General features: G+C 39.7%; 1 protein-coding gene across 22 annotated transcripts in view; it reads left to right on the top strand.

Annotated features, from left to right (window-relative positions):
• The window catches only part of LPP (LIM domain containing preferred translocation partner in lipoma), a 655,109-nt gene that overhangs the window by 563,736 nt on the left and 73,302 nt on the right, over positions 1-18,071 (top strand). Inside the window, exon 11 of one of the 22 annotated variants that reach the window (XM_070509233.1) lies at positions 15,454-17,353. The exons of the other annotated variants lie outside the window; for them this stretch is intronic. Coding sequence (XP_070365334.1) covers positions 15,454-15,603 — 150 coding nt within the window. The 3' untranslated portion in view covers positions 15,604-17,353. Of the gene's footprint in view, positions 1-15,453; positions 17,354-18,071 lie in introns of those variants that run through there. 22 annotated transcript variants of the gene reach the window in all.

The following is an 18,071-nucleotide window of genomic DNA, read 5'->3' as shown; positions in this document are numbered from 1 at the left end:
TCTAGAATTAAATACATGTATGCGCATGTGTGTGCTCCAGTACACACACGTGCGCTACTAAGCTTTGTTCTCTCTGCTCTCTCACCTCCTACTCACAAGTCAGCTCCCTGCAATCTGGCTTTTGTTCCACCTCTCCACTTACACTCTACTCCTCAACATCACCAGTGGCCTCTTTGATGCTAAATGCACTGAGGGCTTTGCAGTCCCTATCTTTCTTGAGCCCTCTGCAGCATTTAAAGCTGTTGACACGCTCTCCTTGAAACATTTTCTTCCTCTGGCTTCTGTGAAACCATCCACCCTGGGTTTTCCTCCTACCTTTCTACTCACAACTTCCCACTCTTTTTAATAGATTTCCCTTCCTCTCTTCATTACTTAAATTCAGTGTTTTTCTGAGTTCTGCCCTAATCCCTCTTCTGGTCTCACTCTACACTCTCCTGAGTGATTTCATCTGCTCTCGTGACTACAGATATTATCTACGTGCTGAAAACTCTCTGGCCAGGATCTGCAGCCGAGATGTGTCTCTGAGCTCCAGACTACGTATCTGTCAGCTTACCAGACAGTCTTCATAAACAGGCTTGTAGGCCCACAGATTCAACCCTTTCAAAACAGAACTCACAATCTTCCCTTTTATAACCTGCTCCTCCCTGTGTTCCTGTTTGGTGAGGGGCACCACCTGGTTGCCCTAACCAAAGACCGGGATGCTCTCCTGGATTCCTGCCCTTCTTTGACTCTCTCCTCTTGTCCACTTATTCACCAAATTCAAATGTAATGCTCTGGATTCCTTTATATCTACCTTCATTTATATGGCAAGTTCCTTCAGAATCCTTCAATGACTTTTCATTCCCTTTAAGGTAAACTTCAGACTCCTCAGACTGGCATATAAAACCCTATAGCCACATGCACATACGTGCGCATGCCCATACACACACATACATACACATACATTTCCAAAACAGAGAGATCATCTCTTACCTCTGGGGTGGGACAAACGCTTTCCCTTCTTGGAATGCACAAATTTCTCACTTCCATCTCCATCGTCTAGCCAAGAATTTTCCTCCTTCCAGCCTCAATTTAGACATCACTTTTCCCTCAAGAGTGATTGTGGTTCTTGTACCTTATTCTCCCAGCATGCTGTGATAGCATCTCCTGCTTCACTCCTGTCATACCACTTAGAAGATGTATTTAAATTGCCTGTGTATTTCTCGTGTACCCCATTAGCTGTAAACTCTCCCTAAGGGCAGGGATGGTATCTTCTCCTTCGTTCCATCCTGTAGTAAGCACTCAATAAATGCTTCTTGACTGATGGATTGTACTGAATTGAACAAAGATGAGATCACTGACTACAAAGCCATATGCATAAGTACTAAAGGGTGGCTATGGGGTAAGTGATCATGTACTGGACAAATGATGGTAGTTTCTATAACTCTGCTGCACAGCCCCCGATTTCCAAACCGTTTAGTCATTTCCTCTGAATCTTGCCAGCACTCTTTTCAATTGTTTTTTCAAGTTCTCTCCTACACTGTATAGACCAGAATGACTCAGGGTCCAAACAATCCTGACTGTAAGTGTTGCATCATCAGCCTTTGTAGCCCCTTCTAAGGTTGTGTGGCCGCTGCTCTGCTGGCCAGCTCGTCGCAGTAGGAGCTTGCTGATCCTCCCAGTCTGTGGTCCCTCTGACCTCGGCTGTTATTTCACCTAAGGCGGTAGATCCACAGTGAGCCGTTTTTTGTTTTGTAACAGTTATTCTAACATGGCTGGATTAAGGGAAAGTACATTGAACTGGAAATCAATAAAGCTGAACCCACCTGACTTAGGGGGCGGCCCTGGAGCAATTGACCAGGCCTGTCCATGTAATTCACAAAGAACTATTCAGAATGCCTTTAAAGGGTCTTTTTATTTTATAGCCATAAGTGCTTATCTCATTCTGTCCCACTGTGTGGCCAGATTATGTATGTGCATTGATTTAAAATACTCCAGTGAAGAAATCTTTATAAAATACAAAAATTATGTGTCTTGAGGGCTTGGCAGTTCTCAAAGTGCTTTCACATCCGTTATCTCATTTAGTCCTTACACATTTGGAAACTGAGGCTCAGTGACTTGATCAAAAATAAGAAACAATGGAGCCAATAACTTCAATAAAAATAAGAAACAATGGAGCCAATAATTTTCATTATAAAGATCTCATGAAAATTGATTTAAAAAGCACCCTCCATTAGACAAAAAATGAGAACATCAACAAGAAATTCATAGAAAAGGTAAGAAAAATAGCTAATAAACCTATGAAAAGTTGTTCTACTTTACTTTTTAAAGAAATGTAGTTTAAAATACCATTTTTCCCTTATTAGAATGGCCATGGTTTACAAGTTTGATGCTTGGTTTTGGGAAAGGTGTGGGGAGACATGTATTCTCGTGTACTTTTGACTAGAAAACAAATTAATAAAAACCTTTTGGGAATAAAATTTTGACACTATGATTTAATTTCAAACAGTAAAATGCTGTTTGATAGATTTGCTCAAGAGCACAGCAATACCTGTTCAACAATACGAATTGTGGCATTGTTCGCAATAGTGTAAAGTGACTAAATGAAATTACAAAATACATAGGATATGGCAGATTCATGCAATAACATGGAGGCTATTAAAAAAGTAAGGTGAATCTGTATGTACTATAAAAGACACTCAAGAAAAACTAGTTTAAGAAAAAAACAGTTACAGAACAGTACATAAAGTATCTCATTTGTGTTTAAAGAAAAACTTTGAAAATGCGTGTTCGTGTGTGCATGTATCTGTGTGTGTGCGTCTCACTTACACACACACACACATAAACAGGTATAGAAAAATTATAGGAATAGTTAACTTCTTGGTGGTTACCTCTGGGAAGGAGTGTTACTTTTCACTTTATATCCTTCTGTGTCAGTTCAGTTTCTAAGTGAATACACATATGTATGCATAAGTTGGCATCCAGCCTTTCTTATTCCAGTGAGCTACAGTGGTTTTCACTGGTTTGCCCAACTTCATTGACCGAAGGTTTAAAATAAACCTTAAAGAGAAAGAAAAAAAAAACCGCTTTGGAAGCGTTAGATTTATCTAACTTTTAAAGTTAAAAAAAAAAAACCTAATAATTCCACTCAGTAAGTCAGAATTCCCACCTTTGGCCCCAAAACAATAGCAAGCAGGTGACGAGTCTTTGGCCTTTTCTGCACCTTGTCATCTGTTAGCTGTCTTGGAAGGTCAGCCTCAGAATGGAAGGGCCCAGAGGCCCCCCCCATCAGCTCTCAACAACAGTCCCATTCTGCAGATCAAGGCCCTGCCTCTGAGAGAAATGAGTGCCCATACACTCTTTGCTCCCTCAGGCCCCTTTGTCACCTAGATTCATGCACTTGCCTCCTACGTCTAAATATCTTCCTCAAGGAAAAATGAATGATCATTCTGAAACTCAAACCTCATTGTGTTGCTCGTCTATTTCAAACCCTTCAGTAGGTTCCTCTTCCCAGTGCTCCCTATTGCCCGTTTTTCTGTATATAAAAGCAATGCTTCTTAATGTATTTTAATATGCCCTTGTTTATGTGACCTTTTGCACTGGCCTTGAGCTGGTGGTGAATGTACTGAATGAATGAGCTCCTGCCACAAAGTGGCTGAGATAAGACAGACCTTTTGTATCCCTGCAACCTCATCTCTTCCCTCCGCGTTTGCTCTGATCACATTGAGCTACTTTCAGTTTTCCAGTTGCACCATGATTGGTCTACCCACGGCCCTTTGTGCAGAATCCCTCTCTGCCTAGAACACTCTTTCCTGGGCTTCTGCCTGGCCATCACGTTCCCATCCTTCAGGTGTCAGCTGAGTTTTCACTTCCTCCATGGAGCCTCCCTGGCTGTTTTGTCCTCGTGATAATTGCTGCTCACAGTGCTCTGTGGGTCTCCCATCAGAGCACCCGTTACTTTTTAGTATGGATTTGGGTCTTGTTTGTCTGCATCCACTCTGTGAGGACAGGAAAGTTTCTGTCCTCCAGTTGTACTGAGGACACTAATAATCCCTTGCTGTAGCCTGGCGCCTGACACATAGAAGATGCTGTATTAGTGTGTACTGAATGAATGAGCTGTAGACAAGACAGACCCCATGTCTCTGAGCCCAAGCACCTGCTTTTGCTCTGATACCAGGCTCTCTTCCCACCACCATCCTCTTGCTCTGTTCCCTCAGCTGGGCACTGTGTGCAGGCCAATCGTGTATATCCTTTTCTCAGAGTTCGTAGGACAGGGTAGGAGTTAACAGTTTCATGTCCTTCAAGATTTTGTTTAACGGGGAAAGGATAGAATACCTGGAATGATTCTCGCTTTGAGAATTGTTTTCCATCTCTCCTAGTTTCAGCTCCAGTCAAATGGATTCAACCTGTGCCTGTCAACATTGACTGCTTTGGGGAGTAGCATCATAATAACTCTTCCCCTCCTGCCTCATGCACGCTCGCTGCCTCACCTCAGATTGTGCCAGGCATTGCCAGTTTTGCTACTGGTGAGAAGTGGGGCCTTGCTCCCAATTTATATATGCCTAGATTCATATTAGAAGGCAAGAGACCTTTTTAAACCCAATTCTTTAAGTGTTTGAAGAATAATTCATTGGAAAAATCCATGGAGGAGATTTGGGGCTCAGCACAAGAAATAATTTTATAACAATTAATACAGGCTGAAAAGAGCTGCCTCAAGGGGTCCTCGTGCTATCTCCCCTACGAAGGTCTCAGGCTGAGGCTGTTGATGACCTACACTGACGAGCCTTGCTTTCTGCCTTTCTGTTTAGGGTCTCGGTAAACTTCTCATTAGAAGTCTTAAGAATTCAAAGTTGCACTGACACAATTTTAGAATTGCTCCTTCCTTCTTCTTCTGAAGAGGCCTGTTAAGTTCCTCTAGCAGGGCCAACTTGTCTGACGCAGTGCAGTGCAGTGGAAACCATCTAAAAGTATACAGATTTCTTCTAGGAGTAAATAAACCTACCTGGCCAACTCAGGCAGAGGAGAAAGAGCAAAAAGCAAGCGAGAATGGATAAGATTAATTTGTCCCGCCTCTTCCCCACTCACTCATAATGTGTGCTGAAATCAGAAAGAAAGGAAGTAAAATCTAAGTGCATTCCTCTGCTCAGTAACCCCACCCTGCTAATAAGACTTTTGGGATACATGAGGCACTGCATTCAAGCCTCAGCTGTATGGATAGTAACATAAAGACGATGCTACATTTAGTTTAAAACTTCCTCACTTTTTGGCATGAGGGAAGATTTTTATACAAGTAGAAGCAATAGCATCTTGAAGCTTCCGTGGAGGGGAAGAAGTCAGGGCTGTGGACTGTGAGTGAGTGTGCCTCTAGTCCCTCTGGTGGGCACTGGTCCACATCACAGGGAGCCCAGCTGTGGTGGCTGTTAGTGTCAGAGGCACAGAGAAGTTTCTTTTTCTTTAGAAGTATATAAGGAAGAGATCATAAAGCTAATGGAATCAAGTCTCTCTTTCCCATTGTACTGATGGTGAAATTGAGGCCCAGATGAGGGATGTAACCAATCATTTCACTGATGTTCTGAAGCCAGGGTAACCACCAGCCTGCCCTTTAAGTGAAGCCTGCTCATCTAGGGGCATGTGAGGTTTATTAATTAGCAAAGGGGTATCCAGGACCTCTTGGAAGCCATCCCTTACCCGCTGTGGGTGAGCTGGCAGCTTTGCAGTCTCCCATCCAACTGGGTTCAATATCATTCAAAGAATATTCAAGGAGAACTTGCATCCTTAGGTGCTGGGGCCAGTATTGTAGGTGTTAGATAGAGCCAGGAGCAAGGTACACTGGTCCCCGCCCTAATAGTGCTCACATTTCATGTCTAAAAAGGGCTTTGGGGGGCTGGCCCCGTGGCCGAGCGGTTAAGTTCGCGCGCTCCGCTGCAGGCGGCCCACTGTTTTGTTGGTTCAAATCCTGGGTGCGGACATGGCACCGCTCCTCAAACCACGCTGAGGCAGCGTCCCACATGCCACAACTAGAAGGACCCACAACAAAGAATATACAACTATGTACTGGGGGGCTTTGGGGAGAAAAAAGAAAAAAAATAAAATCTTTAAAAAAAAAAAAAGGGCTTTGGGTTTCTCCTGTGTAATAAATAAGGTGATTCGTTGGCATAATTTCCTCTGGAGGTGGTTTACAAGACATAAGTCCTTGTCCTAGTTGAGCTCCAGCCAGGCCTTTCTCACCAAAACTCTTCAGCAGCCTCCAACCTGGGGTGCCCAAATAACGAGAGAAAATCATGGCAAGAAAAGATACTTTTCTTTTCTTCAGGCAATGAATTTAGCTTGATTTTAGGGATGATTTTAGACAGATATCTTTGTAAACAATATTGCGTTTCATTCCCTGTGGTATTCCTATATGGATAATTTATATTGATAGTTTATAGTTACAGACAGGTACATCTCACTGTTTCTCAACTCTGGCTGCACGTTAGAATCACCAGAAAATTTTTTTGTGAAACTCTGATGCCCAAATCCCTACCCTAGAACAATAAAATCAGAATCTTTAAAAGTAAGGCTTGGACATTGGCAATATATTACGTCAAACCATTTAATAATCAAATAGCACAGAAAAGTCTGAGTTTTAATGGCTCATTTTTAGGGAAGATAAGTGCCCAGTCCCCAAGTAACACCTGCATAACAAGTGAATTTAGATTTATTGTCTCAAATTTTCTGGGATATTTTGCAACTATAGTTTTAAGTGACTCTGTGGTTGTCCCCCACCACTCTATCTTGCTCCCATTTATATACACCTAGATTCATATTAGAAGGCAAGAGACCTTTTAAACCCAATTCTTTAAGTGTTTGAAGAATAATTCATTGGAAAAAGCCATGGAGGAGATTTGGGGTTCAACACAAGAAATAATTTTATAACAGTTAATACAGGCTGAGAAGAGCTACTCAAGGGGTCCTCGTGCTTTCTCTCCTACGAAGGTCTCAGGCTGAGGCTGTTGATGATCTGCACTGACAAGTCTTGCTTCCTACATTGGCCAGAAGCTAGACAAAATGGCCCCACGATCCTGCCCAGCCCTGAGAATCTACAACTGCTGAAAAAAATGGAGTAGACCTGGGCCGAAAAGCTGTGTTAGAAGTAGATTTGATTCATCTAATCTACCCTTATGCTTTCACCTCAAGAATTATCAAGAAAGAAAGCTTAAAAAATAAATATAATTTTCTTAATGTCTTACCTTATGTATTATTTAAGCAAATAATGCTGTTGTAGCAAACAACAAACAAACCCCAAATCTCAGTGATTTAACACAATAGTTTATTTCTTGCTGATAAAATTCAATTGGATATTTGGCAGGTGCTTCTACTTGGGGAATCAAAGGCTCTGGATTATTCCATCCACTGGCTCCAGCATTCCCTAGAGCCTGGGGGTTCTGTGCTAGATTCTCTGCATCTGCACTGAGGATCTCTTGAGGTCATGGTGGGGATGGTTATAAGCCAGATTGGGAAATGTGGTGTAGTGTTCTTTCTATTCATATTCCATTAGCTGGGACTCAGTTTCTTGGCCATAGTCACAAAGAATGCTTGGAAATGTAGCTACACTGTGTGCCCCAAAAGAAGAAGTGGTTTAGTGTACATCTATTTAGTCTCTGCCATGCTTTAATCATCATCATAGCCCAATTGGAATCAGTGTACTTTCCTGGAGTTTTCCAAATCAAACTGTTTGGGTTATTTAGCATAATAAAATATGTAAAAGACACTTTTCCTACATGATATAACTTATTTCTATTCTTAATGTGTTTTCTATCTTGGTCTGATTTAAAATAATGACTAACAGGGGCCGGCCTGGTGGTGCAGCGGTTAAGTTTGCACGTTCCGCTTCTCAGCGGCCTGGGGTTTGCTGGTTCGGATCCCGGGTGCGGACATGGCACTGCTTGGCAAAAAGCCATGCTGTGGTAGGTGTCCCATGTATAAAGTAGAGGAAGATGGGCATGGATGTTAGCTCAGGGCCAGTCTTCCTCAGCAAAAAGAGGACTGGCAGTAGGTAGCTTGGGGCTAATCTTCCTCAAAAAAAAAAAACAATGACTAACAGATAGATTCAATCTGCCCCAACTAGATAATTTAACCTCTAACTCCTCCATGTCCACCATTGAGGGTGTACCTTATTTTTGAGGAGGAAAATGTTTATTCAGTAATTGAAGAAATACTAGTTGAGAACCTATCACATGCCAGTGCCTGTATATTCAGTGGTGAGCAGAAACAGACAAGTGGCCTGCCCTCGGGAAGTTTGTGTTCTATTAAGGGAGATGGACAGAGTGTTTTAAAAGAAAACACTACTGTCTTAAAAGAATTAAAGGAAGCTAACCTAGACATAGGGGTCAAGAAAGCATTCCTGAGGAAGTGCAGCTTCACTGAGCTATGAGGAATGAGTAGGAGTTGAGACATCTCAGACAGTGGAGCATGTTGATTTGAGGAACTGAAAGAAGGTCAGTGTGGTTAGAGCTCAGAGGGTGAGGGAGAAGCATGATGCAAGATGAGTTTTCAGAGATAGACTATGAAGGACTTAGGCCATACTAAGGACGTTGGCCTTGCTCCCAAAAGTAAAGGAAAACCCAGCCATTTCGTTACTTCTTACACCACCCATCCATCACAGGCTTTTCCTGAAAGGTCTTTGGCAATGGGGGAGGTATGGAAGCAACATCATGACTAAGTGAATGGCGGAACCTTTTCCCTAAGTGTTGTGGTTTTTAGCCACACACCATGTGTTCCACATCTCTCCAACTCTCCTCATTGTTTCCTAGAGCTAGAAGTAAGATGAGCTTGAAGGAAACATGGCTTAGTTGAGAACACAACCTGAAGAGTGAAAGGTTTTTCCTGTTCCAAATGTGAGCCACGTTGTGTATTTTCCACTACGTGATTTAGTAGAAAGACACATTGGGTTTGGAGTCAAATTTCCAGGCCATTTCTCTGCTAGCCAATTCCACCTTATCAGCAACTTTCCAGCAGTTATTTTCAGAAATGGCTCTAAATTACCGCCTTCTGATCCCTAGTCCAGTATACTTTGCACTTTTCCACACAGATCCAATTGTAGTTCTTGCTTATCCATAATCTCTAAAACATCCCTTCTGATCAAACCAGGTCACTTATTCTTCATCCCTTTTTCTCCCCACTGAGATGACCTTTCTTTTTCTTTTAAAATTCGAACTAACTTTAAAATTAGAGTTCAAGACTCTCATATCCACAAAATCTGCCCTGACAACAAATTTGTTGATTTTACTCTCTTCTCACAGAATAGAAAGGCTGCTTGAGGGAATTGTCTTCAGCTGTTTCTCATGGAGACACAACACCGGGCTCTGGACTGCTAAGTGAGGGCTCTGGTGACTTAAAGCAGGGGCAGGCAGAAACTAACAGGACACGAAGCGTGTCTTTGTCGTGGATTTGCTAGAAAGTCATGGTCAAGCTTGTGAGTGCTCTTCTTTTTATTAATACATGGGCTCATACATCCCATGCATTATGATACACACGTAGTTATGCTTCCCATGCAAGAGGGTTGAAATTCGTAATGATTAAAATTGTGGTAAGGCATTTTGCAGTTAATCGAGTCCATCCTGTCTATGCTGCCTAATGAGTATTCATTCCTACAAATTAAATGTTGCCTACAGATTAAAATCATGGAATCTTCTAGACTTCTAGATATAGAAGAGTTGAAGAGAACGAAGACTTGCATATGACCCGAATTATCTGATCTCATCTCATTTCACATATCCTACATGCCAACCATCCTGACCTGATCTGTATTCCCCAAAAAGTCCCACCCTTTTCTGACCCTCTGCTTTTGCTCGTTCTGTGCCCTGCATTGAATTGCCTTTCCCCACATTTTTATGTCTAAATCTTGCATGGCCAACTCCACTGCCACCTCATCCCTAAAGCTTCCCTTTGTCTCACCGATTGGAAGTAAACGTTACCTCTCCTGCTCACTGTATGATGTACATTATCTTTATTTATATACTTATGCATCCTCTCTCTGTATATGTCTTACGTTCTCTATAAGAGCAGCTTTTGAAAGACGGGCCTGTAACTTATCTTTGTATTTGTGTTTCCTCGAGCTCCTTCTAGTGGGAAAAAGTCTTTTGAGGTCAGTAAGAATTAAGTTCAATTTGAGCTCTGTGAGTAAACCATTTATTTATGACCTTGGACAAGTTTCTTAACCTATCTAAACCTCCTAAATTCTTCAACAGGAGAATGGGAGTATCTCCTTGGTAAGGAATAAATGAGAAAACTTATAACTCATCATTTGGGGCTTTACTTATGGTTGATAATCAGAAAGAGTAGCTTATAGCCTGCTTACATTTACATCTGCAGTTGGTATTTAATTTTTATGTGAAATACAAAATATCTTACAAGTAATAATGATAATTTTAATATTCAGCGAATATTTATGTGGTGCATTTCATCCCATGAGACGGGTACTCTAATCTATCTTATTTTTTTAAGATTTTTCTTTTTTTTAATTTTCCTTTTTCTCACAAAGCCCCCGGTACATAGTTGTGTATTTTTAGTTTGGATCCTTCTAGTTGTGGCATGTGGGATGCCGCCTCAGCATGGCCTGATGAGCGGTGCCATGTCCACACCCAGGATTCAAACCGGCGAAATCCTGGGCCCCCAAGCCGAGCACGTGAACTTCACCACTCGGCCATGGGGCCGGCCCCTATCTTATTTTATAGAAGAGAAAACTGAGACTTAGAGAAGCTTAGTGATTTGTCCAGGTTGGCACAGATATTACAGGATCTGGAACTTGAATTCAGGCAGTCAGACTTTTGGACCTGTGCTCTTGACACTGTTTTCTTGACACTTTGTCCATATTGAACTATCACTTAATAGACAATGCATCTCATCAATCTAGCCCTGTCCAGGGACATAATGAAGTCTGTTCACTCTCCCAGATATTCGAAGATAAATCTCCGTTCTCCCCTAAGCTGCTTTCTCTGCAAGGTAAACCTTGCAAGTCCAGTCTATCTTTCCTCACAGGTCAGATTTTCAGCTCTCTCCCTGTGTTCATTTTGGTCTCTCTGCCTTGGATAGGCCCCAATTCTTTCAGGTGCCTCTTAAAGTGTAAGATATGGTTGCTTTGAAATGCTACTCGGAGAGGTAGGATAAATGCATGGAAGATATAGTTCCTGCTGTCAGGGAACACTTTAGTGAGATCCTAATGTAGCCACTTGTTGACTTGAGTCAAGCACTTGTAATAACTGGGAAAACCCAAGCTGGGATGATGCTGAATAGAAATAAGGGAATGATGCCTCAGAGAAGGAAGATTTCACCCTCTGTGAAGCCTCTACATGTTTAGATTTTACAAACTCTGTCACTAGCTGGTGAATTTTCTTGCTCAGGATCGTAAAATACAGCTGCAGGTTGGGTTCCACCCTCTACACTTAAAAGGGTGATTAACTATTTGTGATGAATAATTATTTAATTGCCGGTTCAGCTACATCTGTGTAGTTGTTTTGCTTCTTTCCCCTTCGACGTAAGCCAAGTCTTTCTCAATAGTGAAAATAATCCAGAATTAGTCAACTGCCTTTTAACAGGTTTTCCTTCAGTCTGGCACAGCGAGAAGGTTCCAATTTTACAACATCACCTTTAGCTTAAAATAAATAAATAAATACAAGCTCCCACTCAGCCAGTTAGATCTTTAACTCTCACGGCATCTCCTCTAACTGTTAATAAAGTCTTTACCTCATTTTGGACATTTTACTCTCTATCTTTGGATAAAAATTTAATCACAAAGAATTAGTGCTCTTTTAATACCCATTTCACCTTTCTATTTGCAACAGATGAAAACTACTTAAAAATTAAACCTCTCTTTTTAGGGCCTTGTATGCTGATCCACTTTTACTCAGAGAGATTTTTTGCAAGAGTTGTGGGAGCCTGACATGGGGGTCAGTGAGAACTTCCAGACTCCGCTATTCTCTGCTTCCCATTTCCATGTCCTCTCGCTCTATTAATTATTTTAACTGTGACTTACTGTTTTAAGGAAGTTCTTTATTCACGCCGCCAAATCCTGTTTTATTGTTGTTGAAATCCTTTTCCTTTCCATCATTAAAAATATCTAATGTTTTCTCTCTTCAGAATGTGTAAGTGCTGAACTCCCCATAAAGTATGCCAGCTTCATTTTGAAGGCTTTACCAGCCAGAGTATGTAAGTGGGGTCAGAATACTGTCTTGCACTTCATGTGTAACTTAACCTTAAGTTTCCTCATTCAAGCAATTTATATGTAGAGAGGCAGGATGCTATACAGTACAGTTATTTTTTAATTATAAAAGTAATTTCATCTTCTAATAAAAAAATCAAATTATGTAGAAGCATCTTAAATTATAAGTGAAATTCTTCTCAACTTCTCTTCCTAGAGAAAGCCATTGTCAACAGTTCTGTATGTCTTTTTCCAGCATCTAGAATTTTTTATGCATTATAAACACATATATGCACATATGTATACACACAGACGGTAGTATACATATTGTTCTGCCTCTCTCTTTTGTTTTTCCCCTAACAATGTATGCTTGATATCTTTCTGAAAATGATAGTACATATGGCTGTACCTTTGTCTTTTTAATGGTGCCAGAGTATTCCATAGGATTCAGGAACCATAACTTAGTCCTCTCTCTACTGATGGGTATTTACATTGTTTCCATTTTTTGCCATTGTCTTTGTGCAAATATCTTTATGCAATTTTGAGACTTTCTGTGGATAGATTTGTAGAATGAGCTTGCTGAGTCAAAGTGTATATGCATTTCCATTTCGATGCCTACTGAAATAGCCCTCCAAAACGGGAGGCTCAGCTCATTCTTCTCAACGGCGGGTAAGAATATCTGATTCCACATACTCTAGGATAGAGTTGGAGCGACAATGAATGTTCTTACCTTTTGTGAATAGCATAGTACCTTACAAAAACATGAGGAATAATCCAGGTATCTATTGCCCTTTATTATGGTTTTAAAAATTAAATTGCTAGTTTTGGCAGTAACTGCAATAATTAAACGTGCTTTGTTTTTAGCATATTCCCATATCATGTACACCAGTGTTGATATTTTAGCTCTAGTCCCTTCTGAAATGGATTTGATTTTTCCAAGTTTCATTTTTTAGACTTGAAAGAAAAAAAGAAATAATGTGGCTATGGCTCTCATTCTTTCGTTCTCTCTGAAAAAAGAGTGGAGTAATAACTCTAAATGGTCAAGGTGTAGCCTGAGGGCTTTGAATGCTGCTTTCTGTGTTCGTTCATTTAAAAAAGGCCTAATTTCTGCAGTTGCTTCCAGGACTCTGTTATACCAGTTTAATCGTTAAATAAGACTTAGAGCAGATTTACTCAGATTTATTCAAAACGGATTTTTCTTTTTTCTTTTTTATTTAGGTTATGATAATTTACAACCTTGTGAAATTTCGGTTGTACATTATTATTTTTCAGTCATATTGTAGGTGCACCACTTCACCCTTTGTGCCCATCCCCCACACCCCCTTTCCCCTGGTAGCCACTAATCTCTTCTCTTTGTCAACATGTTTAACTTCCACATATGAGTGGAGTCATGCAGAGATTGTCTTTCTCTATCTGACTTATTTCACTTAACATAATACCCTCAAGGTCCATCCATGTTCTTGTGAATGGGACAATTTTATGCTTTTTTATGGCTGAGTAGTATTCCATTGTATGTATATACCATATCTTCTTTATCCAGTCATCAGTTGATGGGCACTTAGGTTGCTTCCATATCTTGGCTATTGTGAATAATGCTGCAATGAACATGGGCGTGCATGGGTCTTTTTGAATTGCTGATTTCAAGTTCTTTGGATAGATACCAAGTAGTGGGATGGCTAGTCATATGGTATTTCTATTTTTAGTTTTTTGAGAAATCTCCATACTGTTTTCCATAGTGGCTGCACCAGTTTGCATTCCCACCAGCAGTATATGAAGGTTCCTTTTTCTCCACAACCTCTCCAACATTTGTTATTTTTTGTGTTGGTTGTTTTAGCCATTCTAACAGGTGTAAGGTGATATCTTAGTGTAGTTTTGATTCACATTTCCCTGATGATCAGTGATAATGAGCATCTTTTCATATGCCTATTGCCCATCCATATTTTTCCTTGGAGAAATGTCTGTTCATATCCCCTGCCCATTTTTTCATCAGGTTGTTTGATTTTTTGTTGTTGAGTTGTGTGAGTTCTTTGTATATTATGGAGATTAACCCTTTGTCGGATAAATGATTTGCAAATATTTTTTCCCAATTGGTGGGTTGTCAAAACAGATTTTTAAAAGGAGAAAGTAGTGGATATTTATATTACAGGGTAATTTACTTGTGCATACTCAAAAATCTTCATTATTCCTTTAAAAAAAACATAGTTATCTGGAGTTATTTCACAATTACTCATTAAGTTCTTTCAGCAAGCATCCCAGGGCCTTTGGATGCATCAGAGAACAAAACAGCAGAAACCTCTGCCTTCCTGGTGCTTACGTTCTAGCAGGGGAAGACATACCATAAACACTAAACCTAACACAAAAGTAAATCCAACAGCATATTTGAAGGTGATATATGCAATGGAAAGCAAATAAGCAGGTAAACAGAATCAAGAGTGCAGTACAGGTGAGGATTGCAATTTTTAATTGGGTGGTTAGGGTAGACTTCTTCAAGAAGATGATCTTCGAGCAGTCAGTGAAAGTGGTGAGGGAGGGTGCCATGTGCTAAAGACCCTAAGTCAAGAGTGTGCCTTCAGTGTTCGAGGAACATCAAAGGATCCACGGTAACCATGGAGAAATGAGCAAGCTGGGGAGCAGTAGGAGATCATATCAGAGGGGTAACATGGGGAAAAGAGCACTGATCTTTTAGAACCTTGTAGGCTCTTTTAAGGATCCATTTAAGGACCATATTACTTATATTATGTGAGGTTTAACTCTTCATCTCAGGTTGTGGAATCAGTGCTAGAAATTTAAATTATTTTTTTCCATCAATCCTGAGGATATAGTATTAAATTCACCTAAGAAACATTGATCAAGCTACCATTTTGTTCAAAGCAAGGAACCAAGATGGTCTAGTTGAAACTCCTTATTTTATATATGAAGAACTGAGTCTCAAGGGAAAAGACTATCAAACAGCATTCGTGGAGCAACCAATGAGGGTCTTTCCAAAAAATACTAATAAACAGTGTTACTGATGTACTGATGTAACTTACAGATAAGTTAAGTCACAAGTGTATAGTTGTTTGAATTATCACCAGAGGGGAAGAGGGGGAACATTTGCAGTGCACCATACCTCAGAAGCTCCCCTCATGCCAACCCAACACTATCCCTTTCTTCCTTCTCAAAGATCACCACTATTCTACCTTATAGTGCTACATATTAGTTTTATCTACTTTTTTTTTAACCAAGTGCCGAAGCTTGCTTTTTATCCCTGTGGAATGTAATCTTTTCTTTTCTTTTCCTTTTTTTTGGTGAGGAAGATTGGCCCTGACCTAACATCTGTGCCTGTCTTCCTCTACTCTACATGTGGGACACCTGCCATAGCATGGCTTGACAAGCAATGTGTAGGTCCACACCCAGGACCTGAACCGGCGAACCCCAGGCTGCCAAAGTGGAACATGCACACTTAACTGCTGATCCACCGGGCTGGCCCCACAGTTCATCAATTTTAAAGAAAAATCCTACTGGGTTTTTGATTGGAATTGTCTTGAATCTGTGGATCACTACGAGTATAAATAGCATCTTAATAGTGAATCTTGGAATACATGAATACAGTGTATCTATCTATTTATTTAGCTTTTTAATTTAATCAGTGTCTTTCAATTTCCAGCATAGAAATCTTGGACGTATTTTATAAGATTTATAATGAGGGTTTTCATTGCTTTCGTAAATGATAATTGTTTGTAGATTACTACTAGCCTCATAAAAGGAATTGACAAGCGTTTTCTCCTCTCTTATATTCTGAAAGAATTTGTGGGAATTGGTGTTACTCCTTAAATGTTTGGTAGAATTTGCCAGTGAAACCATCTGGACCTGGAGTTTTCTCTGTTAGAAGGCTTTTAGCTACAAATTTAATTTATTCTTAAGTGAACTTTAACAGTTTGCATATCTCAAGAAATTGTTCTAGTTAATTTAAGTGACTGAATTTATAGGCACAATGGTGTTTACAGTATTCTCTTATTATCATTTTAATGTCTGTACATACTGTGGTGTTGCTCCTTCTCTTATTCATGATATTTATAATTTATTTCTTATCTATTTTTTCCCCTTGGTCAGTCTGGTTAGAGTTTATCAACTTTTTTTTTTTTTTCCAAAAGAATCATCTTTTGGTTCCATCGATATTTCCTCTATTGTTCTTCTGCTCTCCGTTGCATTGATTTCTGCTCTATTATTCTGTTCCTTTTTCTTTCACCTTGAGTTTAATTTGCTCTTCTCTGTTTCCTTAACGTTATAGCTTCATTGATTTGAGATCTTTTGTCTTTTCTAATTTAAACATTTAATTAATAAGCACTGCTTTAGCTACATCCTACAAATTTTGATATGTTGTGTTTTGATTTTCATTCAAAATGTTTTCTAATTTCCCCCGTGATTTCCTTTTGACCCAAAGGTTATTTGGAAGTATGTTGTTTAATTTCCAAATATTTGGAATTTTTTCTATGCCTTTCTGTTATTGACTTCTACTTCATTTCCTTATGATCTGTGAACGTATGTTGTATAACTTCAGTTCTTTTAAATTTGTTAAGATTTGTTTTATGTAATCTATCTTGGTGAATGTTCCAAGCATTTCAAAAGTATATGTATTCTGTCATTGTTGGGTGGAGTGTTGTATAAATGTCAATTACATTAAGTTGGCTGATAGTATCATTCAGTTTTCTCTATCCTTACTGATTTTCTATCTGCTTGTTCTATCAAGAACTGAGAGAGGAGTACTGAAACCCCCACCTGTAATTATAAATTTGTCTATTTCTCTGTTTAGTTGTATAGTTTTTGTTTGTTTTAATGTATTTTGAAGCCCTGCTGTTAAATGCATATATAGACATAGGAGTGGAATTAATGAGTCATAGAGTACATGTGAGTTATAAGGTATATATGTATAGTTTTTGTAAGTTTTTTAAAAAAGATTTTCAATGAAGTATAACTTATAGAAAAATACACCCATCTTAAATGACCACAGGACATCTTTTAAACTGTAACAGGATAGATCTATGGATATTCACATACTCAAACGTTAACTGAGAACCTGTTGCATAATAGGCACTTAGGAAATGAAAGATGAAGTCACTACCGTTAAGGAGCTTGAAAGAATAGGATGTGATCAAGTGCTGTACCAAAAAAAATGAGGAGAGAGAAATCATGACTGGGAAAATCAGGAAAAGCACATTGGAGAAGATGTCATTGAATTTGGACCTTCAAGTCTAGCAGTGTAGAGAGCTGCTAAGAACTAGAATCTGGAGATTTGGGCTTGAATCCTAGTCTGCACATACTAGCTGGGTAAAACTCAGTCCTTCTTTCTCTAAGATGTGAATAATAGTAATAGCAACTTAAATTAGGTAATGCACCATCATGCACATCTTACATGGTCAAGAAATGTTAGCTGCCATCAGCAGCAGCAACCTACATCAGTTTTATCTTAGTCATCTTCTTCAGAGGTTTCATAGAACTTAGAGTCATTATGTCAGGAAAGAAACATATAGCTTTGTTTATAGAAATTGCTGAGGATATCTGGGTCTTTTGCCCTGGAATAAATAATCTTACAACCATTCATTAGAAATGGCAGACCCTTAGATCATTGGGTCCAAAACTCTCAATTACAGATGCTAAAACTGAGGCTCAGGGAGAGGAAAGGTTTGCCAGGGTTGCACTCTTCTAAGATGTGTACTTGATTAAATCCCTCGGCTATACTCAAAGCTCAGCGTGGTGGAACGACGTCTTACTCATCTCCTAATTCTCCACAAGACCTTGTGTAGTGTACTCTGTGGAAATAAAGAAAGAATTCTTATTCCCTTACTTTCCTCGTGGCCTGTTCGAGGGCAAGGGTGAGCAAGTTTGTAGATATTCTGTAAATATTTTCTGTTTTTCAAAATCAAGTGTAGTTTAT

Source organism: Equus asinus, chromosome 5 (assembly GCF_041296235.1).
Source record: "Equus asinus isolate D_3611 breed Donkey chromosome 5, EquAss-T2T_v2, whole genome shotgun sequence".
Classification (NCBI taxonomy): Eukaryota; Metazoa; Chordata; class Mammalia; order Perissodactyla; family Equidae; genus Equus; species Equus asinus.
Note: the sequence above shows the minus strand (reverse complement) of the source record. Positions and strands in the feature narration are given on the sequence as shown.